The sequence below is a fragment of the Schistocerca cancellata genome, chromosome 10, assembly GCF_023864275.1.
Source record: "Schistocerca cancellata isolate TAMUIC-IGC-003103 chromosome 10, iqSchCanc2.1, whole genome shotgun sequence".
NCBI classification, from domain to species: Eukaryota; Metazoa; Arthropoda; class Insecta; order Orthoptera; family Acrididae; genus Schistocerca; species Schistocerca cancellata.
The window spans coordinates 89,790,272-89,809,089 of NC_064635.1; the positions used below are offsets into that span (position 1 = coordinate 89,790,272).

The 18,818-nt window shown below is 40.9% G+C and overlaps 1 protein-coding gene across 7 annotated transcripts in view; it reads left to right on the forward strand.

Annotated features, from left to right (window-relative positions):
- Positions 1–18,818, forward strand: part of LOC126106537 (zinc finger protein 239-like) — a 376,855-nt gene that overhangs the window by 27,589 nt on the left and 330,448 nt on the right. For all 7 annotated transcript variants that reach the window (XM_049912877.1, XM_049912874.1, XM_049912876.1 and 4 more), the window contains exon 2: positions 2,363–2,425. In XM_049912877.1, the coding sequence (XP_049768834.1) occupies positions 2,363–2,425 (63 nt within the window). The remainder of the gene's footprint in view (positions 1–2,362; positions 2,426–18,818) is intronic.

Consider the following 18,818-nt stretch of genomic DNA (forward strand, 5'->3'; position numbering starts at 1 on the left):
GCTTTGTTACTAAGTTCTGTTTGTATCCTCTGTTTATGGTTATTTGTATCATGGTGTTCATTTTTTTGTAATTGTCTGTATCTAATGGTACTGTGATTAGACTGTGGAGCATGTATTTTAGTGCTGCCTGCTTTTGAGAACTGGGGTGTTATGATGTCTCCTGTATAGTTGTGTCTGTTTTTGTCAGTTTTCGTCTAATCTGGTATAGGATATAGTACCTACAGTATTTGGCACTGTATAATGTGTTCTGCATGGTTCATAAATATAGCTGCTATGGTTCCAGACACTGGGGATCCCATTGGTAATGCTTCACTTTGTAAATAGAATATAATAGAATGGAATTCATTATAATAACAGGAACAGAACTATTTTCAGTTCAATAATGAATTCTATTTACAGAGTGAAGGATTACTAATGGGATCCCCAGTGTCTGGAACCATAGCAAACATATTTATGAACCATGTAGAACAGATTATATTTAACAAAATAGTGCCAGATTGGTACGACACCAATACTGGATTAGATATATGGATGACATCTTGTGCCTGATAGATAAACCAAGCAATAAAGTTGACCAGTTACTCACAGACATGAATTCTGTTCATGATATGATACATTTTACAGTACAGAAAAATTAAAATAGACAGTTAAGTTCCTTGACATCCCCATAAAGATTCAAAACAACCAACACACATTTGACATGTACTGAAAACTGACAACAGACACAATTATCCATGAGACATCACAACACCCCAGTTCTCAAAAGCAGGCAGCACTTAAATACATGCTCCACGTACTTAACACAGCACCATCAGATACAGACAATTACAAAAATGAAATGAATACCATAATACAAATAACCACAAACAAAGAGTACAAACAGAAAATATTGACAAATCTGAACAAGAAAATAAAGAAACAGGAAAGAACAAAGATCCAACTGTCATCAGCACAAGGACAAAATCCTACACAAATAAATACACAAAATAAAAGGATAAGAACCACACAAACTGTGAAACAAACAGAAAGTAAAAGATGGTACACAATAACATATAACCACAAATACACACCCAGAATATCTAATATTAAAAAAAAACAAGGCATAAAAATAGCCCAGCAAACAAACAACTCAGTTCAGAAACACATACAAAAAACAATAGGAAAAGCTGATCTCTATCAGAAATCAGGGATATACCAACTGAAATCCAAAACATGTGATGGAAAATACTTAGGCCAAACCAGGAAGACATTTGACTCAAGATACAAACAACATGTAATAGCACAGAAGTATAGCACAAATTATTCAACTTTTGCTGAACACTTACACCAACATAAAATTACAGCCAGACACACAGACGCGTAAATCAGGAACAAAAAAAAAAGAAACACCTACTCACCTTACAAGAAAACTACCACATCGAAAAAACCATAACAGATAAGAAACAACTGATAAATGATCACACCAACTTGGCAAACCACATGCTCTTTAAACTGACTGACTACTTAATAGAACATTAAATAACACATATAACCATTTGCTCCATTTATCACTACCATCTCCTCCCAGATTCTGTCCTATAATCACCATCCAGGTACCTCCCCACTAACATGCCCCACCCCCCTCCACCTCCCCCATCCCAAAAAGGAAAAAGGAAAATATCAACCCAACTCCAGTCTTCTCAAATCTCTACCTAACATGCAAGACAATTACACAAATTTAACACACACACACACACACACACACACACACACACACACACACACACACACAAATGTAGCTTCACTGGTTGGCAGCACCTGCAACATGAACAAAAATAGACGTACAGACATAAACACTGTTACTGTGCAGAATGAGAAACAGTTTTCAAAAGTGAAGTGTAAATAATGCAGTGCAATAAATACTGCAGAATGGCAAAAACTGCTAAGTACAAATGTGAAGTGATGTCTGTCACTGCTAGCAAGGAGGGAAGGAGTAGAATATATAAAGGAACACTGTAAGTAACTTGCACACCAATGTTATGAATAAAACACTGTTTTTAACCTAAAAGAACCAAAAATGTGCAAACATATGTATCCAATTTACAGAATAATCATGGAAGATGCTGTATAAATAAAAGCAAAATGCGTCTGGTGTAATTCTTTTTAGTTGAATTGCAGTCAGCTCAAGATTGATAACCAATAGTAATATATTTTAACAGCTGCTGCAGAAGATGGTCACACAAACAAACATAAAATCATATCTGTATGAGACCAGTAAAGTCTCTGAAGTTATCATTTTATACTCTTTCTTTTTATGGTGCACAATTTAGCCTCAGGTTGTTCTTTGTAGTTTGTCTTCACTTACAGGTTTTTCTTTTTGCAGATGACGGCACCGGCAAGACATGAAAGTTTTTTCTGTGATACAACATTCATCAAACAAGAGCCAGTAAGTAATATTAATGTGAGCAGTTATGTTTATTAACATTCAGGCAGCTAGTAAAAAAATAAAAGTGGCAACAGTTTCATCAAGAAAGTAAAAAGAATAAGTCTTCATTAAAATTGATTATTATCCAGCACAGACACATCACAGTATTTCAGATATAAATTATTGATTGGCACTGTCATCAACCATCTTCAGTCTTATGTTACTCAGACTTGTTTTGGCACCTATTAGCTGTCATAAGTGAGTCACTAATTTTTTGAAAATCTGGTACAAGTGTGAGTGATTTTCTTCATTATTATTTTAGATCCAAAAGTTACAAAATGCATATCTACCCTCCTTCAGATTTGGACCCAACAAAGTGGCATGATTTACATTATATGGACTGTCAGCATAACATGCCGTTTACCAGTTTGCTTGATTGGTGTGTTGCTTAGAGGCTATTTTCACTCCATGTTCTAAAACTTCACTACTATCTTGTTTTGTCAGTTTGCAACAACAAACTTAATTATTATTAATTTTTTTGGTTAATCCACCAATTGATTTCCTCACTCAACAAGTTTCTTCGTAATTTCACACTCCAGAAATCTTTGAAAAATGGTAGTGTTGGAGCACTCTGTTTTTACAGTTTGATAGCATTAATGTACTAATGCCCTAGCAGTTTGGTCATCTCTCCCTCTTTTAAACAAACCAACCAACCATGTTTTCCTTGTGAATAGTTTCTACAGCTCCATAGTGAAATTGCAAATGTTATAAAATATTTCAGTCTACATATCTACATCTATACTCTGTAAATCACCATGAGGTTCTTGGCAGAGGGTACATCCCATTGTACCAGTTGTTAGGGTCCTTTTTTTTCACACTCCATTTATGTATGAAGTGCAGAAGAATGATTGTTTGAATGCCTCTGTGGGTGCTGCAATTATTCTAATCTTATCCCTATATGAGCAATACGTGGGCAGTTGAAATATATACCTAGTTTCATCATTTAAATCTGGTTCTTGAAACTTTGTTAATAGATACTTTTGGGATAGTTTACATTTATCTTAGAGTCTTCCAGTTCAGTACCTTCAGTATCTCTGTGACACACTCCCGCAGATCAAACAAACCTATGATCATTCATGCTGCTCATCTCTTTATACATTCAATATCTCATGTTAGTCCTATTTGGTATGGGTCCCAAACTCTTGTGCAGTATTCTAGAACCAGTTGTATGAGTGATTTGTAAGCAATCTTCTTTGTAGACAGATTGCATTTCCCCAGTATTCTACCAATAAACCTGCTTTACCCACAACTGAGCCTATGTGGTCATTCCATTTCATATTCCTACAAAGTGTTAAGGTACTTGTATGAGTTGGCTGATCCCAGTAGTGATTCATTGATATTATAGTCATTAGATACTATGTTTTCTTTATCTGTTTGTGTGTACAATTTTACATTTCTGAACATTTAAAGCTGTCTTTGCTCCACTTTGAAATCCTATCAAGATCTGACTGGATTTTTATTTATCTTCTTTCAGACATTTCTCCATCATAGATAACTCCATGATCTGAAAAAAGTCTGAGCTTACCATTTATATTGTCTGCAAGGTTATTGATGTACAACATGTACAGCAGGGGTCCCAAAATTATTTCTACATCTGGTGATGACTCTCCATCCAAAATAACATGCTGTGTCCTTCCTTCCAAAAAGTCGTCAGTCCAGTCACAAACTTCTGTTGATATCTCATATAACATGCTTTTGACAAGAAGCACAGGTGTGGTACTGACTAAAATGTTTTTTGGAAATATGGGATCTACCTGCCTGTCGTGATCCGAAGCATCCAGTACATCATAGCAGAAAAGTCCGAGTTGGGTTTCACACAGTTGGTGTTTTCAGAATCTGAGCTTACTGTGACTAAGGAGTTCATTGTGTTCAAGATACCTCATTCTGATTTAGTCGACGCTTCTGAGAAACACAGGCCGTGGTGCATACATCATGAAGGTCGGCCTGTACTCGCTCGCTCATCTCAGCAGACAAACTACACTTCTACACCTGGTAACTCATAACAAGGTGTGTACGTACAAACAATAATTGCATCTTCCACTGGGATTCATGGTTATGGAGTCTTATTGTTATTAGTCCTACACTGATCGGAAGTCCATAGACCTACTTATAATTTCTTTCGGCTGTACCAGTGTACAATAAAATTAACATCTTGCCAAAATGATTATCAGCTGCATACGGCCTACTTCTTGTATGAACTGAGGACTGTTAAGCAGAAGAGACTAAATTCTATAAACAAGCTGTTAGATCATTTACATCAAGTACTGTTTCTTGTAGTATTGCTAATCAGTAAAACTTCATAATAGCAGATTCCAGTATAAAATGCAATTCTCATTAGCACATGGAGTCTTACTGCCCAGTTGCGAGTTAACAGGTTCAGGAATGCATTTTGTCTGCTGACCTGAGCGAGTGAGTTCAGGCCCACCTTCATGACGTATGCACCATGGCCTGTCTTTCTCGTGGGCATCAGTTTTAGCTCAGAATATGTTGCAAGATTTGACAACAAGTCAATGTCAGGGATATTGGATGGCAGTTTTATGCACCATGTCTACTACATTCTTATAGATGGGTGTGACCTGTGCATTCCAAAGAACTGAGAATGATTTTGTTTTTCAAGGGATCTAAGATAGAAGAGGAGCTAACACAGCTGCAAATTCTGTATGGAATCTGACAGGGATTTCATCGGGACCTGGAGCTTTGTTCAATTTTAATGATTTTAGCTATTTATCAACACCACTTACACATATACTGATTTTGCTCATCTTTTCAGTGGGATGAGGTTTAATTTGGCAGTTCTCCTGATGTTTCCTTCATAAAGGAACATTTGAAAGTGGGGTTAAACATTTCAGCTTTTGCTTTGCTACCCTCGATTTCAGTTCCCGTCTCATTCACTAGGTCTGTACACTAACTCTAGTGCCACTAACATCCATTATTAATGACCAGAATTTCTTTGGGTTTTTGAAGGATCATTAGACAATATTCTGCTACAGTAGTCTTTGAAGGCTTCACACATTAATCTCTTGACAACTAAACACATTTCATTCAGTGTCTCTCTATCTATAGCCCTCTGTTTTACACCTATTATGCAGTAATCTCTGTTTCTTTAGAAGTTTCTTTACAGTGGCTGTATACCACAGAGGGTCCCTCTGGTAATTTCCTGCATCTGTTTGTATGGCAAAAGTTTTTACCAGATAAAAATTATATCAAGTCTTCAGCATGCCAAAAATAACCAAGCACTATGGAAAATTTGTTTTGCTTGTGATCTGTGTTATTGAGAAATAAGAAATCAAATCATATTTAGTGCAACTACATTGACATCGAATTGCTGGACTTTCACAGTTTTTCCTTTTTTCTCCTCCTCATACTCAGACGGCACGGCATGGCAGTGGAGAAGTGTGCAGCCAGGTGAGACAACTATAGTAGGCAAGCAAGAGCACTGCCTGTGTGCCAATTCCTTGGCCATCCTTGGTATATTGAATATCATCTACATATAAATAACAAATTTTTGGAGTACTTTTGTCTTATTTAATTGCCATAATTATCATCATCATCATCATCATCATTGTCAGTTTCCTTCCAAGTATTAAGCTTCTTGATCTGTTACAGCCTCATTGAGAAGTTCTGACATATTTTATATGATCAGCCTACATTTCTGGGATGGTAGTGTAGCATGAATTTTGTAATCCACTTTTAGATTTTTCCTTGTAGGTGTTTCCACCAGTTGTTTTGGTAGTTCTGAATATAATGTGTCATGGGTTCCATTTTAAGTTCCTTCACTACATCTTTGTTGCTTTTGTGATCCCATTTGGTGCAACTGGCTGTTTGTCTCAGTAAATTAATTTCACACTCTGTCAGCCTTTTCACATCTTTTCTTTTACTGTCCAGGCTTCACTGCCATAGCATAGCAAAGGTCTTATAAAGTCTTATAAAGTTGGATTCTGGTGTGCTTCTGGACATTTTCCATAGGAGGCCATAGATTTTTTCCCAGTGTCAGTGTCCCATGCTGTATTATTCAGATACAATATGAAAATTGTGTACAGAACACTGCAGATCATCTTCTTCAGGTGCTGCAAGAGCCAAATCATCTGCAAAAAGTAAAATGTCTAGCTTTGCATTCCTGTTGATTTGAATTAATTCACATGGAATTTGTCTCCTCTCTTGGTCAGTAGTAAAAGGCTGCATCCCTGTTGTAGTCCCACAAGTATTCTGCCCTACTCTGATAAAGAACTTGTTGGGGACTACGATAACCTGCTAGAATATGTAATAATATGTTTGTGTTACTTTATCAAAAGCTTTTTTAAAGTTGACAAAGATAATGTGTGTTTCTAGAATTCTCCATTTTTTGTATTAGCAAATTCAGTGAAAAATAGCCATTGCAGCATGATCTTCCTTTTTAAAAGCCATTTTATTTTTCACTCATGATGGATTCATAATCTGTGCAAAATTTATTTTGGACCACAGCTCTTGGTCCAGTAGTAGGAGTTACTGCCTCTAGATCATGGGGTCCTGGGATCAATTTCTGGCTGGGTCAGAGATTTTATCTGCTCAAGGATGGGGTACCATGTTTTCCTCATCATGTCATTATCATCAGTGCACATATGACCAAAGTGGCATCAAATAAAAAGACCACAATAGGGACCTGAACAACTCCAGATGGAGTCTCCCAGCCAATAATGCAATATGATCATTTAATTTCATTTTGGTGATGATCGCAAAAATTTTGTGTGCCAGTTTCAACAAGCTTACTCCTTAGTAGTTATCACAGTTCTTTATGTCTCCTTTTTTGAAGACAGGAATGAGAACTGATATAGTCTAGCCTTCAGGTATATCATCTCCTCACCAGGTCATACTTAAGTAGTTTAGGAATCTGTCTGTAAATGACTTCCTTGCCTAATTAAACAGCTCTACATTGAGTGATTCTTCTCTTAGGACTTTATAACTGTTTATTTTGTTTAATACATCTTTAGTTTCATACTTTGAGGTCGTTTCTTGTGAACACTTCCCTGAAAGATGGGTTGTAAGAGGCTCTGACATTTGGTACCATAGATTTTGAAAGTGCTGCATCATTATTAAAACTATAATAAAATTAGCTGCACACACAACTGGCCATTTGTAGACGATGAGGATGCAGAAAATTTCACATTTCTAATGATTATGAGAAAACTCCCAAATTTAATGCAGTTGAATTCAGAACCCTCAAGAGTTGTGTTCACTGTGGGGAGGATTAGTGGAATTTTCTGAGAGCCTTCTGTAACAGATACCCCACAAGGGGCTTTCATCTGACAGAGGCCCAGATAGTCTATAAAAGCAGTCTTAAAGTGTAGTAATTCATGTGCTCCTCTCTTATACTGTGTGTGAGACAGTCTGAATTTAACTGCTGCTCCTGAATTTGAAAGCTAATCTTAATGAACCCAAATAGAAATGTGATATGGAGTTACTTCTGTGAGCATGAATACCAGAAAATATAAAATTTGTGAGAGAAGCTATTAGAAGCAGATGGTATGACTACATCTTCGAATGGACATTTTAAATCTTTACATATTACTGAATGTGAAGAATGCAGAAATTCAAACATGCAAGAACTATTATCTCACTATCCTCAGGTGTTACAAGAAACTAAGAATAAGGTACCTTTGAGAAAAATCTTTGATGAGAATTGAGGGCTCTGACACATTGAACCCTAAATCACAGAAAATTCACAAGTTGATTTGAAAGTGATTCCCCTTCAAGACAATGTGTTTAATTTCAGGTTTCAATGCTTAATACAATTTGTTATAGAAACAATTTACACTTACAGTCTCAGAAGCATGACATAAATGAATGGTGGCTACTTTTGATCATTTATAATGATATCAGTGTTCATAACTGGCAAGTGATCAAAAGCTTTTATGCAGACGTGATCAGCCAGGAGTGAATAGAAGAAATTCTAACATACCAACATAAAAACTTTGATAATCATTTTTATTCATACATAACATATTACCAATGAAAATAACCAATTTTTGAAAATGTAATATAATTGGATAGATAAAAAAATCTAATGACTGAGGGGCAGGAGAAAATAAATGTAAAATTGAAGAAAATGTGCAAGCCTATGGAGCCAGTAGCTCCTTCTTCTGGCAGAATGGTTAAAGATGAAGAAAGAAGAATGAAAGAAAAGGACTGATGAGGTTCGGGAGATTTCAGGAAGGATCAGGGAAGACTTACCAGACAGGATGAGAAGGAAAGACTGATTACTAACAAATCATCATGCAAGAATTAATAAAAGTAATCTCTGTCTTGCTTACTATCCTGTCTTTCACTTTTAAGCTCTCAGGTTTTCAGACTCCATTCAGTGCAGTTCCCAGCATCAGTCTTTCCTTCTCATCCTGTCTGGCAAGTCTTCCCTGACCTAGGGTTCTGAGTGACTTGTCAGTCCTTATTCTCAATCCCTCTTCCTGCCTCTTCAGCCCTTCTGCCAGCTAAATTTCCTTAACTTTCATGTGTTTTCTCCTGGCACTGCCTGCTCAGAAGATTTTTTTTTGTCTGTCTAATTATATTATATTATTAGTAATACCAGCAAAAAAGGTTATTGAGGGTTTTATGCTGGTGTGTTAGGTAATATTTATTTTGTAATTTCTTGCTGATTACTTTTATGTCAAAGATTTGAACCACTTACCGACTGTGAACACCCAGATCCGAAGTTGATCATTACACAGGGTGATAACAGCTGCCCCTACCAGTGTCATTTTATGCAACCAGCACTATTTCTTTACCAGGAATGATGTCCAAACAGGTGACAGCTATATAATCAATTTAAGTTCCCTCTCTGAGGTTTGGGAGACTGTTAGCAGATGGAGTGATACTGTAAAAATACACATGAGGATTGGCCATGAGTTACACAGTATTTTTGGACCAATATACACCTTCCTTCTGCTATACTTATCCATCTGTCTCCAGTCTTTCTTGGTGTAATTACCTGTGTAGTCATACAGATTTTGGATGTTTCTGTAAGTTTATTCTGTTTTAGTGCTTGCTCTTTCATAAATGGTCCAGAAACTTTGCTTTGTGAACTATGTTTCACCATCAGAAATGACTAAATTAACAGCAGATATCAAAATGGGAAGTGTGGAAATAACAACTTTCCAGTATGTAACACAATGAAAATTACATTACTTGATGCATTAGTGTGATAAAGTAGTCAGATAAAAATTTGTATAATAGATCTAAGATGTCGTCATATACATTAGCAGTTAGTCTCCAACATTTTGACAATGTGCTACACATCTCCAGAGTGAACTGGCAAACAGTGTTGTTCTGTCATGTGGAGTTGCATAAAATGACCTCAGTACACAGTGACATATTTCAATATCTGTCATTTTGATGCGAGTGCAACAACATGGAGGAGGAACTACAGTGTGATCATTCTCAGTGAAGCAGTTTGGAGAAAGGCATTTAGTATTCTATGGAGAGTCTGGACAGATGGCTTCAATCTGTTTACAGATTAAAACTTTTTAGGATTTTCTGTCTCATTATAGAAAGAATTCTACTTTCGAATTTGTTGAACACTTCATTCATGATTCTTCTTACACTAATTTTGGGTTCATTCTGTTTCTGTTTGTCTGTGAGACTTTTGCTACACTTAAATTTGCAGTGAAACTCTCTTTGCTTTAGTAGGAGCTTTCTAACATAGCTGTCAAGCCACAGCAGCTCTTTCCCCATCTGCCACAACTTTGTTTGCCACTCCTGCTCCATGGAAATATTTTCTCACCGTTCTTGATATTACTATTTACAGCCATATTCAATGAGGTCTTATAAACTCAGATTCCCTGTTCTAGGCAAAGTGAGTTGACAAGTTTGGGATTGTTGGTGACTATGAGATATAATATGTTGCCGCCAAGAGTCAATCGCCTGATTAGCTACTCAAGATGATTTTTCGGTAAGGCATGTGGGAGTGACAAGTTGATAGTCGACAAGACACTGAGAGATTCTCTTTGCGAGCGGGGTTCTTTGGAGGACCCGATCAGTGTTCGTTTCCCGTGTTAACTTATGTATCTATTGTGTTTGTGCGATACAATAAAGGTGGTCGTTCACAATATAAATTCCACAAAAGTGTTTTCTTTTATGTAGTGAAATTATTCCCACATAAGTGGTGACCCCGTAACTAAGCAGTGTGACAGTAGGCAATTTTCTCTAGATATTTTCCATGACGTCTCGTATCGACATGTCGTCTGCACAGAACATCTTCTGCGACATCGACGGTGTCATCAGTCGGTACCGCTCCCACGAGTTTCGCACTTTCTGTTCACCAGTGATCGTGGCCCACCCACGTCGTGGTTACAAATTCGGCCCCCACCTTTCGTTCCCGAGCGTCCGGAAATTTGGTTCGCTATTATGGAGAACATTTTCATGCAGCAACGAATAGTCGACGATTTTGAACAGTTCACGTTAGTGATATGCAACTTGGACCAACGTGCGTTGTCAGTGGTATCAGATATAATTATGCGACCCCCACCACAACAAGCCTATGTCACTCTCAAGACGGCTTTAATTTCGCGTTGTACAAAACCTGTGGACCAGCGGGTAACACAGCTCCTGTACCACGAGAAACGCAGTGACAGGTCGCCTTCAGACTTTTACCAGCATTTATTTGCTATGGTGGACCCTTCCGTGTTCTCAGACACATTACTTTTGCACATATGGCAACAGCAGTTACCTCCGCAGGTGGACTTAACCTTAATTGCTTACGAGGTCCGGCCATTAAGCGAGTTGCTGCAACTGGCCGATAGAGCGCACTCCCTGTTCGACACGCGCGCCACAGTGGCCGCTGCCGCAACCACCTCAGCCAACGACACCAGCCGAGCACGGCCGGAGCCGGGCAACGCGGCACCTCCAGATTGTGCTGCCATGACCGCACGACGAGTGCCAGATGTGACCGAAGATTTCCAATCTCTCCGCGCTGCCATCGATCAGCTGACTGCACAGCTGCAGCGGTTAGAGCCATGCGACGTTGCGGTGGCTGACACACACACGCATCGTCACCAGCCAACGTGCCTGCCGTGTCACACAAACAACAGCTCTGGTTATTGCTGGTTCCACCAGCGCTTCGGTGCGCAAGCTATGAAGTGTAAGGCGCCGTGCTCGCACTCAAACGCATCCCATGGCCTGCTTTAGGCGCAGCCGACCGTGACAACAAGCAACTGCACCTAAACTCACAGACGCATGGAAGGAGAACACCCCCATTTCAGCACGAGACTATGTTATGCGGATCGACGTCTCCCACAGCTGTAAGGTATGCTGCTTCACAAAGACTTTTCATTCCTGATCGCTCTACAGGATGGATGTTCTTGGTTGACACTGGCTCAGATGTCAGCACTCTGCCTGTAAATTTCTTGCCTTCAGACAAACGCACTGAAGAGACCACTTTGAAAGCAGTCAACGATTCAGTCATCCACACATATGGACAATAAACACTGCCAGTGGACATTGGGCTACCAGAAAAATGCAACTGGACCTTCGTTATGGCCGATATCGACCAACCTATACTAGGTGCTGATTTCCTGGCATAACATGCATTGTCCGTGGATTTACACAAGTCACAACTCGTCCATTCTGCCAATGGATGGGTTATTCCGGGAATACAAGGATGTCTGACCTCTCATGCATGCCAAAGGGTAGATAACCTCAGTGCACCCACCTGGGAGGACACCATAGCAACGAAGGAATCTGACTAGCAGATGGCTCAAACAACATCAAAACAGTTGACAACACAACAACAGGCTCCTGCTGTTTCAACCACAAAGGCGACACCCAAACCACAACAGGGAACAAGAAAGCAGAGCAAAGCATGAGACGGTGCACCACATCCATACAACTCGAGGCCCACCAGTCTTCTCACGTGTTCGCAGGCTTGCACCTGATCGCTTGCGGGAAACCAAGGCCATTTTCAACGAGATGCTACAGGAAGGAACTATACAGCCATCCAACAGTCCGTGGTCCTCTCCTCTGCATCTCGCCCGTAAAAAGAATGGGTCATGGTGCCCGTGCGGTGATTATTGAGCTTTGAACGCCCGAACTGTTTCAGACAGATACCCTGTGCCACATATACAGGATTTCACCCATTCACTGGCCGGGGCAACCATATTCAATGTTTTGGATTGCCGTAAGGCTTATAATCAGATCCCAATGGCAGAGCAGGACATACCAAAGACTGCAGTGACAACCCCATTCAGGCTGTTTGAATTTTTGGTGATGCCATTTGGACTGAAAAATGCTGCCTAGACATGGCAACGGTTCCTAGACAGCGTGCTAAGAGGACTACCATATTGTTTTGCCTATTTAGACGATATTCTGGTGTTTTCGGGGAATGTTTCTGACCATCACAAACACATAAGAGAGGTGCAAAGCAGGCTTAGTGCTCATGGAATAACACTTAACAAGGACAAGTGTGTGTTCGGGGAACCCGCGGTAACCTTCCTGGGTTATAAAATGTCAGCTCAGGGCATTTCCCCACTGCCAGAGAAGCTGGAGTTGTTGCATACCCTACCACGGCCTCAAAACTACCATGATCTCCGACGATTCCTAGGGATGATAAATTTCTATCGCCGCCACCTCCCCGGAACAGCTGCAATCCAGACGCCACTGAACAATGCCTTGGCCGGACAAAACAAAATTGGCAAGCGCCCACTCCCATGGACACCCGAGATGGACTCGGCTTTCAAGGCACTGCAAAACTGCCTTCACAATGCAGTGGGGCTTGCACACCCTGCACCAGGAGCTCAGCTAGTCCTAGTAGTGGACGCAAGCCAAGTTGCAATCGGTGCAGCGCTGCACCAGAGAGTGAGGGTTCACTGGCAGCCACTAAGTTTTTTCTCACAAAAACTACAGATGAGTCAAACTCATTGGAGTGCATACAACAGGGAACTCCTCGCAATGTATGAAAGCGTCAGGCACTTCTGCGCATTCGTTGAGGGCAGGCAATTCACCATATACACCGACCATAAACCTCTCATGGCAGCTTTCTACAAAGTCAGCGATTCATGTTCCCCCCGCCAGGCCTACCATATAGAGTTTATATGCCAGTTTTCGACAGACGTGCGTCACATCCATGGTGCCGACAACATTGTTGCAGACTATTTCTCACATATTAATGGGATAAGTCCAATGTTGGATTATTCCAAATTGGCAAGGGCTCAGGCTTCAGATGCGCAGCTGCAGTCCTTGTTGGTGGACCCGTCCACTGGCCTACGTTTACAACTTGTGGACGTCCCCTGCAGCCCATGGAAGGTATGGTGCGACACCTCCACGGTTAGACCACGCCAATACATCACCCCCCCCAGTTCCGATGAAAGGTATTCGACAGCATTCACAACCTGGCACACCCGGGAACCAATGCCTCAGTGAAATTAGTGACAGACCGTTTTGTGTGGCCTTCAATCATGAAAGATACACGGGAGTGGGCCCGCAGCTGCTATCAGTGTCAACGTAGCAAAGTGGGACACCATGTTCATGCTCCAGTAGGACAATTCCCAAACCCAATGACACGTTTTGGGCATGTACACATTGACTTGGTTGGACCCCTCCCCCCTGCAGAAGGTTACAGGTTCTTGTTTACGACAGTGGATCGTTGCACACGGTGGGCAGAGGCTACACCAATCAGGGACATTTCTGCAGAGACTACTGCACGGGCATTCTTGGAAACTTGGGTGGCTCGTTTTGGGTGCCAATTTTTTGTTACCACCAACCAAGGATGCCAGTTCGAGTCAACACTGTTCCAACAACGGTCAAAACTCTGCGGCTTCCAAGGAAACCGTACTACTAGCTACCACCCGGCCAGCAATGGTTTGGTGGAAAGGTGGCACCGGACTTTAAAGGCGGCCCTGATGTGCCACGAAGACTCATGGACTCAAGCGTTGCCATTGGTTTTGTTGGGGTTACGGACCGCATTAAAAACAGGCATCAATTGTTCCTCGGCAGAGTTGGTATATGGAGAACCACTCCGTGTTCCAGCAGAATTCCTTGCACCAGTTCCTCTTCCAGATGACACACAACTACCCCACCTCTTGCAACAAATGAAGAAAAAGCAGGCAGAGACGCTACGTGCAGCCCCGACGTCTCAGCACGGCACGCATCCAGTGTTCATACACAAGTCCCTCGATACTTGTTCCCACATCATGCTCTGCACAGACCTGGTACATCATTCGTTACACCCACCGTACACTGGACCATACCAAGTGCTAGGACGGGACACACACACAATGGATATCTTACTCCAGGGAAAGTCGACCAAGGTTTCCACTGAGCAAGTGAAACCCGCTTGGACAATGACAGCACCGACTACAGTCTCACAGATGACTTCAGACACAACTTGCAATGAACCCACACCTTCCGCAGAACCAGACACCTGTGACCCACAGGAGCCCCACACCAGGGGACCTAATGCAGCAACGGAATCATCAAGCAGCACACACACCTGCACTATCCGCACTCGGGCAGGCCGAGAGGTGAAGTTTAAGTACCCCACCATACTGGGTGCTCCGCACTTCGGGGTGGGAGGGGGGGCTGTGTGGGAGTGACAAGTCGATAGTCGACAAGACACTGAGAGATTCTCTTTGCGAGCGGGGTTCTTTGGAGGACCCGACCAGTGTTTGTTTCCCGCGTTAACTTGTGTATCTATTGTGTTTGTGCAGTACAATAAAGGAGGTCATTCACAGTATAAATTCCACACAAGTGTTTTCTTTTATGTAGTGAAATTATTCCTACAGGCATTTAGAACAATTTCATATGATTCCCTGTCCCTACTACCTGCCTTAATCTCTTGAGTCTCCCAGTCTATGTCTGGTAACTTGAAATATCCACCAAATACTATAAACTGACCCAGGAATTTACATCAGCTGTTCTCAAAGTTTCCACTCAAATGTTCCTAAAGCAGGTGAGTCTGTAAGAGTATCCAATAACCATGTCTGATCCACCTTTAACACTTATCTCCACCCAAATTATTTTGAATTCCGAATCTGTACCAACCCGAATAGTTATTATAATTTTTTTTTTACATATATAAACACTCTTCCCCCATGAACCATGGACCTTGCCGTTGGTGGGGAGGCTTGCGTGCCTGAGCGATACAGATGGCCGTACCGTAGGTGCAACCACAACGGAGGGGTATCTGTTGAGAGACCAGACAAACATGTGGTTCCTGAAGAGGGGCAGCAGCCTTTTCAGTAGTTGCAGGGGCAACAGTCTGGATGATTGACTGAACTGGCCTTGTAACATTAACCAAAACGGCCTTGCTGTGCTGGTACTGCGAACGGCTGAAAGCAAGGGGAAACTACAGCCGTAATTTTTCCCGAGGGAATGTAGCTTTATTGTATGGTTAAATGATGATGGCGTCCTCTTGGGTAAAATATTCCGGAGGTAAAATAGTCCCCCATTCGGATCTCCGGGCGGGGACTACTCAAGAGGACGTCGTTATCAGGAGAAAGGAAACTGGCATTCTACGGATCGGAGCGTGGAATGTCAGATCCCTTAATCGGGCAGGTAGGTTAGAAAATTTAAAAAGGGAAATGGATAGGTTAAAGTTAGATATAGTGGGAATTAGTGAAGTTCGGTGGCAGGAGGAACAAGATTTTTGGTCAGGTGATTACAGGGTTATAAATACAAAATCAAATAGGGGTAATGCAGGAGTAGGTTTAATAATGAATAAAAAAATAGGAGTGCGGGTTAGCTACTACAAACAGCATAGTGAACGCATTATTGTGGCCAAGATAGACACAAAGCTCATGCCTACTACAGTAATACAAGTTTATATGCCAACTAGCTCTGCAGATGATGAAGAAATTGATGAAATGTATGACGAGATAAAAGAAATTATTCAGGTAGTGAAGGGAGACAAAAATTTAATAGTCATGGGTGACTGGAATTCGACAGTAGGAAAAGGGAGAGAAGGAAACATAGTAGGTGAATATGGATTGGGGGAAAGAAATGAAAGAGGAAGCCGCCTCGTAGAATTTTGCACAGAGCATAACTTAATCATAGCTAACACTTGGTTCAAGAATCATAAAAGAAGGTTGTATACCTGGAAGAATCCTGGAGATACTAAAAGGTATCAGATGGATTATATAATGGTAAGACAGAGATTTAGGAACCAGGTTTTAAATTGTAAGACATTTCCAGGAGCAGATGTGGATTCTGACCACAATCTATTGGTTATGAACTGCAGATTGAAACTGAAGAAACTGCAAAAAGGTGGGAATTTAAGGAGATGGGACCTGGATAAACTGAAAGAACCAGAGGTTGTAGAGAGTTTCAGGGAGAGCATAAGGGGACAATTGACAGAAATGGGGGAAAGAAATACAGTAGAAGAAGAATGGGTAGCTCTGAGGGATGAAGTAGTGAAGGCGGCAGAAGGCCAAGTAGGTAAAAAGACGAGGGCTAATAGAAATCCTTGGGTAACAGAAGAAATATTGAATTTAATTGATGAAAGGAGAAAATATAAAAATGCAGTAAATGAAGCAGGCAAAAAGGAATACAAACGTCTCAAAAATGAGATCGACAGGAAGTGCAAAATGGCTAAGCAGGGATGGCTAGAGGACAAATGTAAGGATGTAGAGGCTTGTCTCACTAGGGGTAAGATAGATACTGCCTACAGGAAAATTAGAGAGACCTTTGGAGAGAAGAGAACCACTTGTATGAATATCAAGAGCTCAGATGGCAACCCAGTTCTAAGCAAAGAAGGGAAGGCAGAAAGGTGGAAGGAGTATATTGAGGGTTTATACAAGGGCGATGTACTTGAGGACAATATTATGGAAATGGAAGAGGATGTAGATGAAGATGAAATGGGAGATAAGATACTGCGTGTAGAGTTTGACAGAGCATTGAAAGACCTGAGTCGAAACAAGGCCCCGGGAGTAGACAACATTCCATTAGAACTACTGATGGCCTTGGGAGAGCCAGTCATGACAAAACTGATGTATGAGACAGGCGAAATACCCACAGACTTCAAGAAGAATATAATAATTCCAATCCCAAAGAAAGCAGGTGTTGACAGATGTGAAAATTACCAAACTATCAGTTTAATAAGTCACAGCTGCAAAATACTAACGCGAATTCTTTACAGACGAATGGAAAAACTGGTAGAAGCGGACCTCGGGGAAGATCAGTTTGGATTCCGTAGAAATATTGGAACACGTGAGGCAATACTAACCTTAAGACTTATCTTAGAAGAAAGATTAAGAAAAGGCAAACCTACGTTTCTAGCATTTGTAGACTTAGAGAAAGCTTTTGACAACGTTAACTGGAATACTCTCTTTCAAATTCTGAAGGTGGCAGGGGTAAAATACAGGGAGCGAAAGGCTATTTACAATTTGTACAGAAACCAGATGGCAGTTATAAGAGTCGAGGGGCATGAAAGGGAAGCAGTGGTTGGGAAAGGAGTGAGACAGGGTTGTAGCCTCTCCCCGATGTTATTCAATCTGTATATTGAGCAAGCAGTAAAGGAAACAAAAGAAAAATTCGGAGTAGGTATTAAAATTCATGGAGAAGAAGTAAAAACTTTGAGGTTCGCTGATGACATTGTAATTCTGTCAGAGACAGCAAAGGACTTGGAAGAGCAGTTGAACGGAATGGACAGTGTCTTGAAAGGAGGATATAAGATGAACATCAACAAAAGCAAAACGAGGATAATGGAATGTAGTCAAATTAAATCGGGTGATGCTGAGGGGATTAGATTAGGAAATGAGACACTTAAAGTAGTAAAGGAGTTTTGCTATTTAGGGAGTAAAATAACTGATGATGGTCGAAGTAGGAGGATATAAAATGTAGACTGGCAATGGCAAGGAAAGCATTTCTGAAGAAGAGAAATTTGTTAACATCGAGTATAGATTTAAGTGTCAGGAAGTCGTTTCTGAAAGTATTTGTATGGAGTGTAGCCATGTATGGAAGTGAAACATGTACGATAACCAGTTTGGACAAGAAGAGAATAGAAGCTTTCGAAATGTGGTGCTACAGAAGAATGCTGAAGATAAGGTGGGTAGATCACGTAACTAATGAGGAGGTATTGAATAGGATTGGGGAGAAGAGAAGTTTGTGGCACAACTTGACTAGAAGAAGGGATCGGTTGGTAGGACATGTTTTGAGGCATCAAGGGATCACAAATTTAGCATTGGAGGGCAGCGTGGAGGGTAAAAATCGTAGAGGGAGACCAAGAGATCAATACACTAAGCAGATTCAGAAGGATGTAGGTTGCGGTAGGTACTGGGAGATGAAGAGGCTTGCACAGGATAGAGTAGCATGGAGGGCTGCATCAAACCAGTCTCAGGACTGAAGACCACAACAACAACATATAAACACTCCTCTCCCACTGGTGTTCAACCTGTGT